Source organism: Platalea leucorodia (genome assembly GCF_965183815.1).
Source record: "Platalea leucorodia genome assembly, chromosome: Z".
Classification (NCBI taxonomy): Eukaryota; Metazoa; Chordata; class Aves; order Pelecaniformes; family Threskiornithidae; genus Platalea; species Platalea leucorodia.
Genome location: NC_138858.1, coordinates 93,971,760 through 93,991,754, shown reverse-complemented (window position 1 = coordinate 93,991,754; position 19,995 = coordinate 93,971,760). Strand labels below are relative to the sequence as shown.

Genomic DNA, 19,995 nt, shown 5'->3' with positions numbered 1-19,995 from the left:
CAAACTTTTCCTCTTTGAAACACACTAGTGCCTTCTAGTGAGAAGGCAACAAAAGCTTATCCTAACTGAACAATAGCAACAGCAACAAAGCAAAAACAGTGACCATGTCTGCTCACTTGAAAACATGCGGACAAAACAGAGAAAAAACTATGCGCTCACTCAAAAACACGCGGACAAAACAGTGAAAAAGCTATCAGTGTTGAGAATCTGACGCTGGGACTGCTGCGCAGAGGCAAGCCTTCCCAGAGCAAACGGGAAAGTTCGGAAGCGGAGGAAGACTATCATATTTCACTTCTAACCCGCGCCTTCCCCAATCCAAGGCCACGCCAATTAATCCTACCTTTCCTACGCTTGGCAAACCAGGCATCAGCTTCGGTTAAGAGTTGTTTCAAAGACCCATTCCAAGAAGGCACTAGCTGAAGGAACATCCACTAGGTAAAATAAACAAACTCTACTGAGTTAATTGAAGGAGTTTTCAAATAAGTAATACACACATTATTAAAGGGACATCTTCATAATGCATTCATTCCCACAAAGATTCTGATACTCTATTAAAAACTTTCAGTAAAACCCAAAAAGGCTAAAATTCTCATCATGTTACAAATCAACTACTACTGAGGAGTTCAACTTGATAAAGCCCCAGCCAGACCCTCTGCGAAGTACCTTTTTGAGAGCGGTATACACGTCCATTTCCACTTGCATTACAAATAGGTTAGAAGAGCTAATCAGCTGTTTCATGAGGTTTATGCTGAAAAAACAAACAAACAGAACAAACAAACTCCTAAGAGTTCTATGAGACAATATAGACAAAAACAAGAAAGCAAGCTAGGTAACAAGCAACCATCAATGGCCTAGAAAGTCAGTCGTAGCGAGCTATATACTCTGGAAGAAATTGTACTTCTTCGCTCAACGTTAACCGAAGCCTGAATACCTGAGTTCTTTGAAGAGTTCAACGCTCTGGTGAGTCATCAGGTTATTCAAGAGCCATTCAAGGCACCTAGATTAAAAGCAAGGAATTAGTACCTTTGGTTTTTTCTTGTCTATGTCAACATTCCTGCAACGGTTGCTCAGGCTCACAAAGCCTGATTATGTACCGCATGATTTTGAAATACTGCTTTCACCCGAGACACAAATGCAGAAAAATATGAAAAGGAGTTATTTCAAAAACATGAAGTTTACCATAAAATTTTCCAAAATTTTCTGTAACTTTTGAAGTTGCATTTAGTTTCTCTCAGGGCATGGTGAAAGCTAAATTCAAAGTACTATTAATGCCACGAAAAGCTCTGAGAACACACTAATTCACAGCAGAGGGAAGCAGTTAGCATTAACCTCAGCATTCTGCTCCCAAATCTGTAATTATCCCTCCTAATTAAGATAAAGTTAAGCTCGAGTTCTGGGTATTAAAGCAGCTTTGCAATAAAATGGTCAATGATCGCAAGTATTATTTCATTGTCACACCAAAGACCAAACGTACTGTCTTTACTAATATACTGTAGTAATTAATTCATTCACAGCACAGGTCGATCAATCCACCATAATCTACACCAATTTCAAGGTAACTGATTATAGTAGAAACTTGAAGCCTGAACAGGGCAAGCAGAGCCCAAGCCAGATAGCTTTAAAAAAAAAAAAAAAAATTAACTTGGGCATTATTTTACTGTTTGTAAATTCACACTTTTAATTAGCAATGAAGAAAGCAGCTTGGAGAAAGTAATTCTTACTTTTTCTTCACCGAGTCTAACCCGTATGTCCCCGCTGAATTATAATAACCACACACAGTTTTTGCATTAATGGTTTCCTTCATTGTTTCACCACATTGCTGGATTAAGCCATCCTGTGGGGAAGAAAAAACCCACAAATATCCAAAGTTTTAATTTCCCAACAGAAAGTGTCAAAAATTGTGCAGTTCATACAAGTTTTCATGCCTGAACAACTACCAAAGTCACACGTGCTACAGTGACCTGCTATGCTATCCAGAAAACTTAAACCAATGTTCCTCAGAAAAAAATAGATTTTTCTTAAGAATATATCACATGAAAGAAAAGCTTAATGAATACCCTCAGGGTAGAACAAGGGAGCTGTTAAAACATGTTTTAATCTACTTCTAGGTATGATTTTCAAAGCGGCACTTAATATTACAACTGAATCTTAGTCATAGCATTTTCAAAGAAAACCACCGCGTTACGTTTGGGTTTTTCCCACTTAGTCTGAAAAGATGATTCATTTCTCTGGGTGAAACAGTACACGCGTGTGAGTATATTATGAACTGTTATCTTTATCTGAAGAGAAAGCATAAAAATATTGCATTTTTATTACTTACAAGCTGCAGCATGCAGGCTGCTGCTAAAAGTGCAACTACTCGACTGGGTTTTATTAACACATCGTCTCTATAGAGTGAGCCAAAAGCCACCTGTAGAGCTGAAAAGAGCACGAGTGTCAAACAAAGGCAGGACATCGAGCACGGACAACTAAAAGAATCCTTGAAGATAACCAAACCACTCGAGTGCACACATTCTCCGCAATCTTGTTTGCTCTGCGTAAAAAGCTAGTATTTACCAGCCCGAGCACACACCCAAACAGAAAACACAAACCATGGCATCAAGCAATAAAATACAGTCCTTTTCACTATTCAAACAAAATAGTCAACTTAAACAGCCACCAAGTCACGCCACGGAGCAACGTGGAGAGCAGTAAAACGAGATAAAAAGAAGCTAAACCTCATGATCCTTCTCTGCAATTGATCACTAGCACAATGTTGAGATATTACCGGGATGTTACAAGTTTCTCTGTAATTCTGCTGAAAAACACCACTACTTCACCCCGTGGTGCTCGGAACCATGGCTAAACATTCTGCCAACTCGCGCTGCTCCCCTGGGAGCACTCCACTCGTAGCTTTTCAAGACCAGACAGATGAAGACGTGATTCACACTCTAACACGTAGCTCTCCACAAGAGTTGCGCACATTGACCTCAAGAGCCCCGATGCAGAAACAACAGGACAAGTGGTTGCTTTTCAGCTGCGCTTCCCAACTCGGAGGTACAAAAATGAATTTAACTCCACTGGTGACCCGAGTTAAGCTCTAAACTGAATGAGGACAGAACTCATTCTCTCAAGTTTCTTATTTATTTGTATGAAAATTCTTCTTAAAAAAAAATATATATATACACACACACATATCTGTTTTTAGTTATTTTTTGTCAGGTTCAACTTAACCTCTGCCTTCAGGGTTTACGTCAAAATAAAAGGTTCCCACTTACCTTCTATATCAATATTTTGGTCAGGAATCTCCAACTCTATGATGTTCATATTAGATTCTTTCCAAGATCCACTGAACATACTGGAAAAGTACCCTGACTATAGAGGGAAGATGAGAGAAAAAGAACTCAAGTAAGAGATCGCATTCAAATCAAAACTGTCAAAAGCAGCACATGGAACGAAAAATCGTTAATATTTACCTTTATGCAGAACACAATGTATTAAGGGAACTTTTCACAAGCTAAAACATTCTGACATACTTGAGAAAGGGCTAATTGTAGCTGCTCTATTTCTGAAAGTCAAAACGCATATACAAAATTTGGACTATGTGTCTGTAATCAGAGTAAGTAAGAAGCTTTAAAGGGCCAGAAAAGCCACATAAGCTCTTTTCCTACAAACCACACCACCAATGGGGATATAATTAGTCCAAGAATTAAGTCCTTAATGCTACCGGTGGACAACAAATCCTGCAGGCATTAGGGAATGCCAGTTTGGGTATTGGAGGGGGAAAAAAAAAAGCATGCAAGACATACAAATTAATATACAAGGTTGTAGTCTCATACCAAGGACACATACACATACACCATTTATGTAAATATACCTTTTATTATAAAGTGTAAGGCATATAAAACTAGAATTTGATAGGTTTCCATCCAAATGAAGTGAAATATACTGCTCTACTAGGATTCATGATTTTCCTTCTCAGCAGCAGATGTGCCCATTATGAGATGCTATCACTCACTGAAGTTTACCTGAGAGATCAAAAAAATAAAGTCTATTTGTACAGCACCATATTCCCTGACCTCTTAACTCAGCATTTCAACTCAGGGCAGCAAATAACATAAAATCCAATTTTGATTTTATTTGACTATGTAAATATTTCTATACCTTCGGCATATCCCCTAACTATGATGATGTACAACACACTGCTCTCGAAACCAGGACCTTATTCATCTTACCGATCCTCGCGAGGCTGCCTTAGCTTTGCCATGTAGTTCAACTCCTCGATTGCATAAGAATTTAGTAAACAGTATCAGAAGAAGGAAATCCTCCATTTCTCAGATCTGCCATTCACGGGTAGAGCAGCACCTTACTGTCATTTATCAAACTAAACGCAGTAACGTGAGAGACTAGGGAAACAGAAACATTCGGACCGAGATGGTCTGCTCAACAAGGCAGAGGAGGAGTCGTAATTTCATCAAGAGAGAGTTGTTTTTAACATCCAAAAATATTTTACCTATAGTAACATAATTCCAGTGACAGAGCACGAATTGAAATAAAAACCTGTCTTACAAGAACGGTTAACTTAACTACAAAATTTCATCTCACAAGAACATCACTTGTACAACAAGGCCTCTACAGAACAAAATCGCAATTTTCAAAGTCTGTTAAAGAGCATCCATGGAAGCGATTTAATATTCAGTTTTAGTCATCAACCCACACCAAGTTTTAAGGACTAGCTTCACGAACTTGAGACGTAGCAACAACAGAATCACGATGACGATTGAAAACATCATCGCCAACAGCAGCCTAAGGACGAACCAGCAACGTGCCCACCCCGTTTACGCTGCGCAACGCAAGCCTGGCTGTCCAGCCCACTGGCATCCTCCCTTTGTTACAGAGAGTCAAAGGAGCGGATAACGAAAGCCGTGTCTGCCAGCTGTCCTGCCTGGTCAAACACACCCACTGTTCTACCCAGAGACGGCTGCCACTGGTCAACCTTGGGCTACATACAAATGACTTTCCTGCCCTTGCTTTTTGCTCTTTAAACGGTTCTAGCGCATGTAAAAGGCTTTTTCCTAAAGAAAGCAATGAAATGTCCCTCACTGCGGCCAATACAACTAATTGCTGTGCCTGCACTGGAATCACGGCTTTAACGCAACACCAAAAAAATGAAGGATTCGCTTCTAGAACCACGCGTTACACCAGAGCGACCGCGTGCAACCCGCCGAGCACCTCACGGCGACACCTTCGCCTTGCAACACACAAAACTGCTTCGCCTTTGGCTACAGCTAACAAAGCAGCGCACGCGGTTTCAGGTATAGTACCTGACGTTACTTTCTCTTCTCGCTTCAAATAAATTGCTTCCAAGGTTAGACTCCCACTTTAAAGTTAACAGCACAACCGAATTAGACATTTCAAGACAAAGCCATGGTTTCTCCCCACTTCTGTCACAGGAAAAGTAATAAAGAGAACAGACAGTAAAGATAACAGCACCTCTTTGCTCCCAAAACACAAAGAGTAACACAAAGAACTTCACCTAATACAAGCCCAAAATAAAATGCTTGTAGAAACAGCATCTTTTTTGTAGGTACACACTAAAATGTGTTCCTTTTTAGAGCTTCTGTGTATACCTTTCTCACGCAGCAGCGAGAAAGCCTTCAGCCAAGGATGAAGGCTGCGTAACAAATACAGAGACCTGGCTCCAGCAATTTCACTTCAGTTCCTACACCTGAGCCCCGGTGACCAGTAAGACTGAACTGGGTTAGCATGTGCTTTACAAATCCATTCTGGAAGCACTTTCTTTGCTCTGCAATAATATTAACATTGCGGGAGATTCTCAGCCGTTGGTCTAGCAGACAAGAAAGTGCTCTCAGGACATCAAAAGACAATTTTCAGGACTGTTTTCACAAAGGATGCGCCAAGGTTAAGACGAGTAGATTAAAAAAATTAAATAGCAAGAGACGGAAGTGAAGAAACTTTTCAAACATGAAGCTACAGCTACGCTTCCTAACGTTACTATCAAAAGCACAAGAAAAGTTGTTTAACTGTTTGCATCCACAGAAAGAGCGATAAGTCAGAAATATAAGGGGGAAAAAAAAAAAGAAAAAAGCTCAAGTCACACTTAACATTTACCAGATGTTCTTTTATTAAACATACAGTTTCTATTGCACGTAAGAAGGAAGCCGCTTACCTGACACAAATATATCTTATGCAAGTTCCACTCCTCTCCCAGAGCACAAATTTTGATATCACTGTTCTCCCCATTCAAAAACAGAGTCTGATAAATATACTTAGAAGTGCTTTTCAGTTTTTTCCTACACAAAAAGGCAAACAGAGACACACTCCTTCAAATTTCTCTGTTACAGAAACAACGCTAGGGATAAAGCATTGGGCAGGGTTTTTTCCTGCCCATAGGGGACTGACCGCCCTCCCTGCCGTCGCCCCCACGGCTCCCCCGACGCTTTCCCCTCTCATTTACTGCAGCCGCTGCTGGGACCTTTCCAAGGCAGAGGAGGAGCTCGCCCCTGCCCCCGGCAGCCCCCGGCCCCACGCCGCAACCCCCTTCCCTCCCTCCTTCCCTCCATCTCCATCTCCATCTCCCCCCCCCGCACAGGCCCCTCAAGAGCGGGCTCGCTCCTCCAGTGCCCCAGCCCCTCGCCCCACGGCCCCTCGCCCCACGGCCCCTCGCCCCACGGCCCCTGGGCCCCGCGCCCCGTCCCGCCACCCGCCCGCTGACAGACCCGCGGCCGCGACCCAGGCCCGCCGCCCCCCGCGGCCCGCACCTGCGGGGGGTGTTGAGGAGCCGCTCCTCCCGCTCGGCCTCGCCGTCGCTGTCGCTGTCACCGGGCCCCTCGGCCCCGCCGCGCTTCCTCTTGCCGCCCCGGCCGCCCCCGTCCCCGGCCGCCCCGTCGCCGCGCGGGAGGCCCACCCGCCGCCTCAGCACCCGGCTGCTCAGCGAGCCCATCGCCGCTCCGCCGTCGCCGCCGTCTCCTCATGGGGCCGCCCGGAGCGGAGCGGAGCGGAGCGCGGCCGGAGCGGGGACGGCGGCGGCGCCTCAGCAGCGGCCGGTGGCGGCCATCGCCTCTGCGCCTGCGCGGGGAGGGGCCGAGGGCGCGTGCGCGGCGGGCGGCCACGTGGCCGGCGCGGTGCAGCGGCCGCGGCGCCCGGGTGCCTCCGGTGCCGCGGGGAAAGCGGCCGGGCAGGAGCGGGACGGCCCCCGGTGCGGCGCGCCGGCGGCTCCGGCGGCTCCGGGAGGAGCTGTGCGGGGTACCGAGCTGCGCGGTGTACCGCGCTGTGCGGGGTACCGAGCTGCGAGCGGGGGCGGCGGCAGCAACGCAGCCGCAGCAGCCGCGGGGTGCGCCCCCAAATCCGCTCCCCCCGGTGACCGCCCCCGACGCGGGGCTGAGGAACGGCTCCGCGCGGCTGCGGGGCTCGGCGGCACCGGCGCTCGGTGCGGGCCGTGGGTTTGCCCCTGGCGAATGAGCAGGAGCCGCTTCCCCCGGAGCGGCGTCCACCCGACGGGGCAGGCCACGGCTGTTCCACAGGACCCCCCCCAGAATACGCAGTCGTGGCAGAAAGTACAGAAACAAAATCATTTATTCGTTTTTAAATAGTCGGCAACATAAGGCGGGGCATTCAGACACAGAACCCAGGCCGGGCGCATGCGTTAGCCTGCCGCACCGGGCAAGCGGCGGGCTTCAGTGGGACTGGAGAAAGCTCTGGCTCCTCTCCCACCGCGACCAAGGAGCCCAAGGAGCGTACCTCCCGTCACAGCACCGAGAGCAAGCAGGAGAATGATTTTATCGGAGGCCACCGCGGTATCTCCTCTTCAAGCCAACAGCAGCCTACTGTACAACAAACGGAGTGACAGGATGGGGTGTAGGCCATATCGGCGTTTGTGCCGTCAAATTGTAACCTCAGTGTGATGCCTAACAGGATTATACACAAACAGCTAAAAAAATAAATTGCTAAGCCAAAGAAGAGCCATGTTTTTGTAGTGAAAACAACGCTCAGCTTACCAGGCAGTTGTGTGGGGGCTGGGGGAAAAGCCTCTTCCAGAGGCGGGTGTGGGAGGCCCGGCCAGGCATAGGCGCAGAGACCGGCCCCTAACGGGAGCGTTACACGGGGCCCCAACCGGCAGGCGCTGGTGGGATCGGGTGCGCTACCCCCGCACAAGGCATCCCCACCTAAGGGTCTAAGGCATCGGGTAGTGCTGAGGAGGAACAGGTCATTCCTCAAAAGGCACTGTTCTAATGACATCACTTTATCCAGAGGAAGGGTTTGTAAGATAACCCTGATGATTTACACTCCCATGGGTCAAGGAAGACAAAGAATACAGGGCTGACCTCTAACCAGGGCAGCGAGAGTTTTTCTGATGTCACCAGTGACATCTTCCCTACCTACAGGTCTATAGGCAACATATACATAAAGAGCAGCAAGGCTGTTAATGCTCCACACGAACAGAGAGCAAGTTAAGACCTAAATGTGCTTGTATTTTAGATGATTGATTTCTTTGTGTTTTAATTATCTTGCAAAAACTGAAGCAAGTCTGCATTCTGCACTCTCCATGCATTGCTGAGGTTAATTTTCCCTGTGCAGCCTCTCACATTCTGCATCCAAGCTTGCTTCAGTCGATAAGTTTTGCCAGTGAATGCAGCAGCAAAGAGACAGCTTGTCAGGAAATAATTTAGCTTTTATCTATTTGATTACAGCATTAAGATGGGCTTTACTAGCCCAATTAGACAAACGGGTGTTCCAAGCATAAAAGCGTATCGAAAGGGTCAGCCGGAATGGCTGTTACCTAACCAGAGCATTAACTAACCCAAGTCAATACTCATAGCAATGAATAAGATATTTGGGAAAAATTAAAAAGAAAGAAATGCCTATGATGAACAGCTTCCCATCACCCAGGCAGCACACCAGGCATCCTTTAATCCTCCCCTCCACAGAGTCGGAGCAGAACTTTCCTATAGTCTCCTGAGCAGTCTCCCTAGAGAGAAAAGAACAAAGGAACGCAGTTAGTTTTACGGCTCGGTACAAGGCTGGATTCCTCCCAGCACATACGATTTGTTGCAACGTTTGTATTCGCTTTGAGAATTTAAGAACTAAGAACATTCAGGAACGTTTTCAGTACATAGATGTAAAGTGTCCTTAATTCCAGCTCCTCAAAAATACCCAAAAGGTGTTGAGTGGGGACCTGTCTCCTTTAAGCTGCTTAGCAAATCCAGCTCTTTGTTTCCAACACTGAAAAGCTTACCTTAATGAAGGAGTAGAGCGATTTCCCATACATGGTCAGGAACTCCCTTCTGATATCCAGCATATCTATTTCAGAGCGGGACACCATCACTCGGATCAGCGTGTTGTCGTCTGTTCCCAAGCCCTAAAGACAGAAACCAACCATGTACAACTACAAAGCCTTTTGGATGAATCAGTGACAGACACAAAGGTTTTATCCCTTGGTCTTCTGTGGGATCTGTTCCTACTCAGAGCATTTTTGCATTAGTGGAGTGACCCACTAAGCAGCTCGCTGCTGGGCAAGAATATTGCTCTGAGCTTCCTGAGGGAAGAGAGGTCCATGTAAAAGCTCAGAGGTTTTTTTCTTCCCCCAGTTAACGGCCGAGTTTCCCTTTATCTAATGATCGCCATCAAGCTTCTGACTCAAGCATGGAAAGGCAAGGGAAATACAAAAATAGCAATCTCACACCGAAAGCTCTTTACCTTCATGGATTTATACAATCTTTCAGCAAAATATGCAGGTTTATTTCGCATGCACTTTACTGCAAGGGAGAGAAGAACAAGAGAATTAAGGTCAATAAAAACTGAAGGAGAAGGTCTTCCAAACCTTTACAGCACTTTCTCAGTGAAGGCGTTTATTCTGTAAAGATGCAATTCAGGGCCAAACCCCCCCAAGTACAATGCAGACATCCACAGTCAGTGACCTGCTGTAAACTGATGTCTCCGTGCACCCTAATATTTTCTTTAAGGCTTTAATGCTTCCTGACAGCAAATGTCAGCTACCAAAGCATCAGTTGGGAAAGTAAACAACATCATAAAGCAGAGAGCTTTCTCACCCGATTGTATCTGAAAAGAGTAAAACACTGTGGCTTGCAAACAGTATCTGCCTCCTGAAGATATGTAAACAGCCAGCCAGGGCAAGATACAATATCTCTAATTATTTAAGTTACTCTGTAGACAAAGTTTAAAAGCAGGGCACTCACCCACAGCTAACAAAGCATCTTCGAGGTCTCCTGACATCTCAGATTTAATGCTGTCTGTTATGTCCTTATCAGCAATCCCTCTGTACAGATCAAAAACTAGGAGGAAGAGTCAGGGATAAAAAGAGCGAGTGAGATGCTTCAGGGCATACAGTGTGTAAACCACCAAGGATCGCTTTGCGAGATCAAGCTCCTCATACTCTGTATGAACGTTGTACCATCATTGTGACATTGTAAGCTAAATCAGGGCTGTCCCACAGAAATAATTATTTCTAATTATCAACTGTCTTGCTAATTGGCCTACCACTGCTGCTAGCATTTTCAAGAACTGCTAGTTAATGATGGCAGTTTAAATGCTTAGCTCTGCCCCAGCGGGAGTCGCACTTCATTATCTCCAATTTACAGGCTGGAGCAAGTCCTACTGATGTTTTTCTCAAGTCCCTTTTTGTCTCAGGAGGGAATAAAATTGAATGGGACTGGGCTCTAGGACACCTGCTGTCTCAGGAAGAGTTCACAAGCAGTTAATGAACAAGTACAAAGCTCCTACAAAAGTCTCGTACCCAAACAAGGAAAAACATCCGGGACACGGCAGCGGGTCCTACCTCTTAGTAGGTGGCATCTGTTCCGTGTACAGAGGACGGCCATAAATTGTACCTCATCTGTTCCCCACTTCTTCTCCCCAGCTTCATACAGGCACTTGAAGACATTATGAAGAGACAAAGTAAGGCTAATTGAGAAGAGCAGGTGCACGTAACATGAGATTTTTACTTCCTTGGTGCTTGAGCACTGCTGGCCTGTGCCTTGTCTAGATAACAGCTATTTTCCAACAAATACTAACCAAGCACAGCAACTCTCAACTGACATGTCATCTCCCCTCCCAAATACCCAGCCTGCCTAGAGACCTCTCACCACAGACTTGCAAAGGAGGCTAGAACCATTACCCCCACTTCGCCGGCTGAGTCAGAACAGTGAAGAGGCTTCTCTAAGGGTCAAATCTGAGACTAGAGCCCAGGTCTCCACCTAGGGTGCAGCTGTCTAGCATACCTTCAGGCTTACTGCTCTACCTTGAAAAAAATGAGGTCTAGAAAAAGCAAGGATTCAACATGCATCACACGTACAAGAGCAGTCAGTTCTTGCAAGGAAGCAAATTGCTACACACCTGAGCATCTTGCTGAGCGAGGGCTTCATCCACATACATTCCCTCATCTCGGTTTCCCTGCAGAGATACAAGGATGAGAAACTCATTTCACCAGAGCAACTAATGGAAGCAAGTCCTGCAAATTCCCCATTCAAAACAAGTTACTGGAGAGGCCTAATGGGATCCTTAACATTGAATAGTAGCTTACAAATACAGCGAAATATGGCTCAGATGTGATCTGTGCTTCCTTTTGAAGTGAGCAGCAATCCACTTTAACTGGGCCATTTTAAAAAGAGCACACGGCATTAACGCATACCCAGAGTCAGACTCCTCTCCCTGCAGAAGCTGGGTGTGAAATGCAGGCAAGGCGAAATGCAAGATAAGTGAAACAAAAGCCAGCCTGAAACACCTCGTCACTGAAGTGAGAGGCGTGTCCGTCAGCAACAGGAGGATTCATCCCCATTTCCCTTAGCCTGGACTTACTGTCGCGAGGGACACAAGGACTCTTCGAAACATGGAAGATGTGTCAGAGACAATGTCCTCCTCAAGGGTACGGCCATATTCTAGCAAGAGCACACACACATTTGACATCTGTTAGTAACAGGTCCACCACCTGGACACCGTTTGTCCACAACGTTTGCCAGCCGTAAGCTAGGTAAGTATATAACTGTGCTCAGGGCTCTAAACATCATCATAGCAGTCCAGCCATCTGGACTGCTACAGGCCAAAATTAGGAAGTAAGTTAGTGCTACAGGCCAAAATTAGGAAGTACAGCCAGTATAAAACTGGCAATAGATCCAGACAGGGACAGACACCCAACTGATAGACATAACCACCCCATCCCGTTTTATTTACACCGATTCAGTTTTGGGTGAAATTCTAATCCTCGAGGCTGTTGGCAGTCCTGCTGTTGACACCCGTTTAATTCAGAGGTTCTCTCTGGACAAATGGCAATAGCTGTTTTGGCTGACTTGTCACATTTAAAGGCTAACAGACCCCCCTCCTCCCTCTGCTCACGTCCATGCATACACACAAGTGACTTTTCAGACAGCACGATAACGGCTTGCAGTTTGCACTACATACGAAGTTTGTAGTTCTCATTAATGCGCCGAATCTCTTCGTTCGTGCGAGAAGCCAGAATTTCAATCAGGCAACCTTCATCTGTTCCTCCACCCTAGGGAATTGCAAAGACAAGATCCAAGATGATAACAACTGTTTTGATGTGCAACTAGGATTTTTTAATAAGTTAATAATAAAAAATTAATAATAAAGGTATAATTATGCCATATCATACTAAGTTGACCAGAACTTAAGCAACATAAAAGGAAGATTTCTGAACCTTCATAGCCCTCCTCAGTTCATGCACGTCGTACATGGTGGTAGGAGTCATCATACCAACGATGACCCTTTCAAAATTCCCACTCAGCTCAGACTTCAGGTCATCAATCAAATCCTGGAAGACAGAGAGAGGAGAGAGGAGTTGGGAGAAGGTACAGCCTTTGAGGACAGAAAGAACCCATTCACCACTTTTCTTCATGCTCCAGCCCTCCTTGGATGAACAGTTGCTCTGAAGTGAGCAAGACCAAAATAAACTTGGCCAGGGAAAGATTGTGCTAAACTTACTGTCACGGAGACTAGGATGTTGTTCACGTTTCACCCAAGCGATATAACCCCCCAAATTGTCTGCATCTCCCAGTTAAAGCCACAGTCACTAATCTCTGAAGACCACCTACCCTGCCGATACTGCTTTTATAGGTGATCAGAACTTGCTGACGTTGGGAAACGTTTAGTTTGGTCAAGATCTCGATGATGGCATCTTCATCTGTGCCTGGAAGAAACCAATGGAAACCAGTCAGGCTGCTTGCACAAGAACTGGAAGCGTGCTCTGGGCTTGTCCAGAGCGTGCCATCAGCCTTCTTCTGTTCCTTACCCAGCCTGGCAGTGCGGCAATGCAAATGGCTAGACTTCCCCTCTAATAAACCACCAGACAAAACGTTCCCAATGCTCAGTTTAACAGTGGAGGGAGACCAACTTACCAAATCCCTTCATAGCCTTCCTTAGTGCCTGTGCTTCTTGCTCAGCACTGAAACTGGAGACCCCCTTGATTGTTGCCTAAAGCCACAGGAGAGGAGTTACCGAAGGCAGACTCAGGTGATACAGACATACAGTAGAGTCGAGTTAGAAAAAATACTTCAAAAGATGCAAACACAGCGACAGCAAATAAAGCCCACCCACTAAACATGAGTGATTTTATATCAGGCTTCCATCCTACCCTAAAGAGAAAGTTTGTTCTAGAGGGACTTCCCAGCCAGATAAGAAATAAGCCACAGGGAAACAACTAAAAGGAGAAAATATCTTCATACAGCTGCCCATGGAGTAACTGGTTTCCAATTAAATAATGGCAAGCAGCCTGACATCTCTGTTCAGTCCAGCTGGGGCTTCTTCCCAGGAGTTTTCCATGTAAATCACAGGAGAAGCTGTTCCCATCAAGGCCCTATTCCTGACTTCTCTAAGAGCAGCCAAGGACCATCATTCTGTAAAATAACGCACCAGGGAGTGCAGTGTTTCGCTCAAAACAGCGGTTCACAAACAGGTTTCTCCTGCCTGCTGTCCAGTGCCATTTCTGGGGGACTACGCTGTCTCTTACAAAGCGCTCTCTGTTCCCATGAAAATCATCATCAAAACACTGCTTAACATTCAGGCAGGTTAGGCTTTCTGAAACAGGCACAGGGATAACTACCATATAGATGGCTACCTTGCAGGTTGAACCTGGAAAGAATAATACGCCCAGGAAATTTATCTGGGGAAATTCATGCTCTTTGAACTAATATCTGATCGGATTTTCCATTAACTCCCAAAACGGAAAAGCCCGTATGCGTGGGTCGCCGTTCTCTAGTATGAGGAAGCAGAGAGAAGCGATAAACTCCCCCCCGCAAAGGGACAGACAGCGACAGTGTTCTTCCTGCTGCGTCCTTATCTGAGCTACGCTCCCCGCGTTCATCTGATCAGAGCAAGTGCTTGGCACAGCACGGTACAGAAAACATGCACACTCACCATCGCTCTCGTATTTCGTCAATCTCTTATTGTCTGACTCCCCAGGCAGTTAGACAACTGTAATAAAAAACAGGGAGCGTTCAGTTTTCTAGCAAATAATTAATAGAATATACCTTAATGGGGCTGGTTAAGTAACCATCTAATTTCTCTGAGGACTAAAAGCAACACTTGAACAGCCCTACTGAACGCCCATAGCAGCATCCCGGAGTTTCCAGTCCTGCTTTGTACTGAACGAACAAAGGCCGGCTTGCAACGGCACAGGGCCAGGGTGTTCGCCCTGCCTGAAGGAGGGATGTGGTGCACAAGCAGTGATTAGCACTAGTAATTTAAGAAGTTTCTTTTCTATTGCTAGTGTGACAGCCTGGCTGAGGCTACAAGGAGAAGCAGTGTTGTCCTGGGAGCAAAGAAAATAGACTCGATTCCCATGCCCTTCAAAACACATGGCTTTGACCTTGCCAGGGGAGAGCCTGAGGGTGAACTAGGGTGAGGGTGCCCGCAGAGTCCTAACAGCCTTCACAGCCGCTCCCTGGGAGGCAGGGACAACATCAAGGTGTCGATGAGCATGCAAAGGATAACCTCACTTGAAGACTGGGACAGGAGAATTATTTTCCCTCTGCTGTATTCAACATCTCCTCAGTTTGGTGCAATGTGTAATTCCTTGTAGGCCTGCAGTTTTAACTGACTGTTAAAGCCCTCAAAAAAAAAAAAATAGCTTACTTACCATCTCCCCAGGGTTATTTTTTCCGCTCATAATTTTGTTTTCCTGCATAGGGCCTATGCACGAACACACCCAAAGGATTTTCCCGTATCCCTGGCCAGTTGCCAGGATGTCAAGTACTAAGACAAGGTTCACTTCCCTGCAACTCCGGTTCAACACAGCACGAGCTGAGGTTCTCGCATTAAAGCCCTGAAGTAGAAGCAGTGACGCCGGTGGCTGACAGCATCTCTCCTTAATCCTGCTCATGGTGCTTGATAGCTGCTATCCACGAGCCCAGCCAGTTGTGCAAGAACAGGAGCGCCTTTGCTCATGCTTCACGTGACTCTTACAAGTCCGGAAAGCCATCAGAGGGTGCTGTTCAGGCAAGTTAACTGGCCGTGTGACATTTGCCATAGATGGGTTACGCGCAGGCCCTCCCGAGTGTCCACATCATCTATACGTTACTACACCCTGTGCAATCAGGCAGCATATGGGAAATTACGAGTGTTGAGTTTGCTTTCTTGCATTTGATTATAGACTTCCGTGGTCAAATTATGACCTAGACCTCAGAAAAGTCATCTCTGCTCTTTTACAGAAATATAAAGCCAACTTTGTTTGCTTTAGCCAGGCACTAAATAATGGCTTTGAATTTCACAGATGTTTTTCTGATGCAGTTTTACCATTCAGTTGGTTTGTACACAGAAGCAGGAATATTAGACAGGCTGGTTTAGAGGGCAAAAGAAAGGTCAGTAAACAAGGAAAAGAGGGTGGGAGGCAGAAAAATTCTTAGTGCAAAAGAGCTGGCAGAAAGAAACCAAAGCATGAGGAAAGGTTGTGTGTACTGGATTCAGGGCAAATGCTCCTGCAATATCAAATTACAACAGAAATGTCACATTGAATATTGACTGTAAGATTTCAATTTCTTCATCCAGCTTAAATGTCACTGGGAATATAAAGAGTAGAGCACTGCAAAAGGCAGCGGTGGTAACCCCACCACGCAATCTGCAAATGCTGTTTTGTTCGCAGAGTATTTCTGTGTGTGGTGCCCCAAGAAACGAGCCACTGAAGTTACAGGTGGAAGTGCCCAGCAGTCCAACCAGGTTCTCCAGCAACGGTCCCTGCCCCTGTAACCCTCTTGCTCCCTTTCACAGGTGAAGGTGTCCCCATGAACAGCTCAGGCTGGGGCATTAGATGAATAAAACTCTCCCAGCCACACCCTTTGCTAGTAGAGAGAGAAAAGAGTTGCTCAGTCAGATTTGCCAGCGCTCTGCAGCTTAACGCAGTTCCTGGCCTGCAGCTCAAATGGGGAAAACCAGCTTCAGGATAGGAGCAACGCAACTCCGTGTTTCGAAGAATGCATGCAACTCGAATCTGCATGCAATTTCGAACTCTATGCATGCAAAGAGGCAGCTAGCAAGTGATAAAGTCCCCTGGCTAATCCCTGTCCTGATGCTATTTGCTTCATCCCAGAATAAAGGCCTGAGCCAGCTGATACAGTAAACCTGGCTTAGAACAGGCTCAAAACACTGTGGCCAGATGACAGCGTGCAGGTATACGAGGCATCCCTCCCAATATTCACGTTTTCCATGGATGACCTTTTCCTGGCAGGCTTTATTGGCTAACCAGGCAGTTATAAGTCCACATCAATGTCCTCTAAAAGCTGAATCCAGAATAAGCTTCATTTATCAGAAAACATCTGAAACTATCGTGTGTGATGGCCAATTCAAACCTAGGCTTGTTCTGAATGTAGTTTTCCTGACTGTGCACAGCGCGCACACAGCTCCCGGCAAGCAAAGCCCCAACAGCTTAACAGGATATAAACACAGGTTTGTTCTTTTTTTCCAAGTTTGAGCTCAGAGACCTGTTGCCAATCCCACACCTAGGATCCGGAGTGGAAAACCACCATTTTGCGACCCATCCCCTTGCGAGGCAAACATTGGACTTGTTCAACTAGTTCTTTCATTCGGTGCACGTTGACTCGAACACAAACCCACACCCTGCGCCAGATCAGCTTTTCCATGGCTCTGCCACCGCCAGCTGTTTGCAGCGTGCTGGGTACAGCCTGCTCCCCCCCAGCCGGCTGTGCCTCCGGGAGGCAGAGTGCCCCGGGGTCGGTCTGCGGCTCGTGGCGGGGAGACTGACCCTGATCCCAGCCCGATTTGCAGCTCGGGAAAGGATCTCCCTTCTGCTGGCCAGCCCCGAGCCAGCTGAAACATCCCAGCGCCTCCCACACGATGACCTTTGCCTGGCCACTGCCCTCAAAAGGAATAAAAATATAATACTGAGTTAGCAGAGCCTTGTGCTCCTCCATTCAGCCCGTGCACCCACCCAAAGCGGCTTCACAAGCCCCCTGCCGTGCCCTCCACGCTCCAGCATCCAGCGGGGAGGACGTGCCAGCTTGGCCACCGGGCACGGCAGAAATAGGAAGCAAAACCTGCGCTACCTGTGTCTGGGGAGAGTCAGCCATCTTCCTCCTTCCCACAACCTGCCTCCCCGTCCTTCCTCACCCCAGGCCTGCACCCCCCAGGGCTGCCCCAGTGCCCTGACGCCTTGGCACCGTGGCCGCGACGAGGCGTCCGCCCAGCCAAGGGCTGTCCCGCTCCCGCACAGCCGCGCTACCAGCCGCTGCGGTCTGGCAAGCGGGGACGGTGCTTGGCATCTTCCCAGGCACCTCTAGCCATGCAACCCCTTCCCCATGCCAAAGGGGACACCCCTGTTAGCCTGGCACTCACCTGCTGTCCCAAGCGGGTGCCTTGGCAGGGATGAGGAGAGCCTTGCTCCGCTTGCCCTGGATGGCAAAGTCCCCGCCCTGGAGCGGGGTGGGACTCGCTGGCGCAAAGCAGCTTTTCTCCAACGCCTGACGGGAAGGCGATCCAGCCCTGCTCCCCTCCTCTGCCCTTCCGTAAACAGCTGGTTGTAATCCAGAGCAGGGAGAGATTCCCCAGGGAGCCTCGCCCACATTTAGGAAATGCCCATTTGGATTTACACAGGGGTCCTTGCAAGGAAAGGTGGCCTGGCAGGCTCGGAGGGCTTCCCTGCTCCCCAGCATTGCCTGTAAAATCTCTGGGAACAGAGGGTCTCTCTGACCGCAGCCCCCAGCCAGCTCTGATGTCTCGCTTTATGCTGGCGTGTAAAAGGGCATACCCAAGGGGGGAGCGAGGGGGACGACGGCGTGGAGCGCACAGGCTGCAACAGCCGTGAGCAAGGAGTCCTCTTCCTCCCCCCGTGTTGTTTGTGGGGATTTCTTACCTCTATTTTGTCTCCTTTGCTCCCACAGCACCTCTCCAGTCTTCAGCATCGATCCCCCTTGTCTAAGAACTTTGCATGACAAACAACCGTGATTTCTGTAAGAACAATTATTTTCATAAAGATGATTATTTTCGCCCTAATAAATGGCACCACCCTCAAGTCAAAACACTTCAGGCAAAGGGACTTCAGTTTTACCCCGATGTGACGCTGCCAGGGTCAGCCTTGGACAAGATCACGAGGCTGACAGAGGGAAATCAACCTTGCAATAACACACATCTTGTCTTCACTGTGTTTATCCTCAGGGACTTCGGTCTCCTCCGATGCCACAAGTACAGTTATTATAATGGGTAAATCAACCCCCTCCGGTTCTTTTTTCCAGCTCGTATGACAGTTGTATCTCATCCCTGTGCCTCTTTGCACACGCTCTTTTGCTGGAAGAGACCTAAATTTGGCAGCTCGGATGAACGCAGGCTGTGCTCCAGTGAGCATGTCTGTACAGCTGGCTTATTATAGCTCCCACTGCAGCTCCGTCTCCCAGAACCAACCCCACAGGGGCCAGCCGGCCAGCATCTACTCACTCCCTGCTGATGCGGGGGGACATTGAGCCGAGGGTAACAGAAAAACAGGGTTCAAGCCACAAGCACTCTCCTTTTCCATTGCAGCGTCTCTTTCCTTGCAAAATCTGGCACTTTACCCCAGCCGGGATTCAGTGTGGACAAGTACCCATTATCAACAGTCACTAAGGAGAAACTCCTCTCTTTCCTACATCTGTTAAAGTTTCCATTCTCATCCCTTCCTCTCACGTCAGCTGTCTCCTGCTCTGGGCCCGTACCCGCTCATTTTAATCCACCAGCAGGAGAACTGCTGTGTTTCTCCATCTTACGTTGCCTCTGATTTTTTTTAGCCTGTGTATTTTCAAAAGCTTCATTCTTCTATTTGCTTTCCAGCCTCTTCAACCCCGAGGACTGGATGGCTCCGACACTGAAGTCAATGGTATATGCAACAGTAATTATTCTAGACAATGAGTTATCTTCTTTGGAAGTTATTTAACCTTTAAACATTGCACCAATCCTGCCATTCATCATTTGCATAATTTAACCTTTGCTTTCCCCCCAGGAGAGGCTCCAAGTAGGGAGGAGGGAGGAATACTTGAAGATGCAAAGTGTTTGTGTGGATGTTTTTGGCCATCCAGAATTACTCACGTAATTGTAGTCCATTCAGAAGCCAGATCCTGACCCAACACACAGCCAAGTTCCCTATAATCGTGTCTGGTTATGGATGCTGGCTCCATGAGAAGCCAGATCAGAAGAGGGACAGTACTGGGCAAGCCCACAGTGTAAAGTGACAAAGTACATTGCTTTTCTTTTCACTGGTATTTCCTGTTTGTCCCATCGATTATTTAACCCCCCTGTTATAAAGCTCTCCAAATACTCAGACTTCACTCCGTGCATACCTGCTCTGTATTCCCACTCCATCCTGCTGTTTGCCCATCTCTGCAAAAGGCAAAATAAAAATTAAAGGTCACAGAAAGACAGGGCAGGGTGCATTAAGTAAATAAATGGAGCTCAAGCAGCCAGCCTGTTAAGCAGGAGGTATTTATTCTAGGTCCCACAATGCGAACAGAGCTGAACCTCTTGGAAAATGGCAGTATTTGTGTTTTTGCC

At 47.1% G+C, this 19,995-nt stretch overlaps 2 protein-coding genes across 3 annotated transcripts in view; both read right to left on the bottom strand.

Annotated features, from left to right (window-relative positions):
* The window catches only part of LOC309602596 (germ cell-less protein-like 1), a 19,971-nt gene extending 12,924 nt beyond the window's left edge, over positions 1-7,047 (bottom strand). The window contains exons 1-8 of the mRNA XM_082336256.1: positions 6,762-7,047; positions 6,170-6,293; positions 3,258-3,354; positions 2,321-2,418; positions 1,722-1,834; positions 932-997; positions 664-748; positions 300-431 (exon numbers count right to left, since the gene is read on the bottom strand). Coding sequence (XP_082192382.1) covers positions 300-431; positions 664-748; positions 932-997; positions 1,722-1,834; positions 2,321-2,418; positions 3,258-3,354; positions 6,170-6,293; positions 6,762-6,943 — 897 coding nt within the window. The 5' untranslated portion in view covers positions 6,944-7,047. The remainder of the gene's footprint in view (positions 1-299; positions 432-663; positions 749-931; positions 998-1,721; positions 1,835-2,320; positions 2,419-3,257; positions 3,355-6,169; positions 6,294-6,761) is intronic.
* A 530-nt stretch (positions 7,048-7,577) lies between these two features.
* ANXA4 (annexin A4) lies at positions 7,578-17,904 on the bottom strand. Of its 2 annotated transcripts, none has more exons than XM_082335990.1 (13): positions 17,815-17,904; positions 14,386-14,442; positions 13,368-13,443; positions 13,065-13,159; positions 12,671-12,784; positions 12,415-12,505; positions 11,815-11,894; positions 11,353-11,409; positions 10,796-10,889; positions 10,197-10,292; positions 9,697-9,755; positions 9,236-9,358; positions 7,578-8,968 (listed from the first exon to the last, which is right to left on the bottom strand). In XM_082335990.1, the coding sequence occupies exons 2-13, from the start codon at positions 14,386-14,388 to the stop codon at positions 8,909-8,911; spliced, it is 948 nt and encodes a 315-aa protein (XP_082192116.1). In that variant the 5' UTR covers positions 14,389-14,442; positions 17,815-17,904; the 3' UTR covers positions 7,578-8,908. The 2 variants fall into 2 exon arrangements, with proteins under 2 accessions (XP_082192116.1, XP_082192117.1); XM_082335991.1 differs by lacking the exon at positions 17,815-17,904 and adding an exon at positions 15,107-15,301.
* Between the last annotated feature and the right edge of the window lie 2,091 nt (positions 17,905-19,995).

Bases quoted from the DNA above. Each gene is read 5' to 3' on its own strand.
- ANXA4 (XM_082335990.1), bottom strand. The intron at 12,785-13,064 runs GTAGGTGGTCTT...TCTGTCTTCCAG, and splicing joins ATAAAAGCAGTATCGGCAGG to GATTTGATTGATGACCTGAA. The intron at 11,895-12,414 runs GTATGTAGTGCA...TGCTCTTGCTAG, and splicing joins TAATGAGAACTACAAACTTC to AATATGGCCGTACCCTTGAG.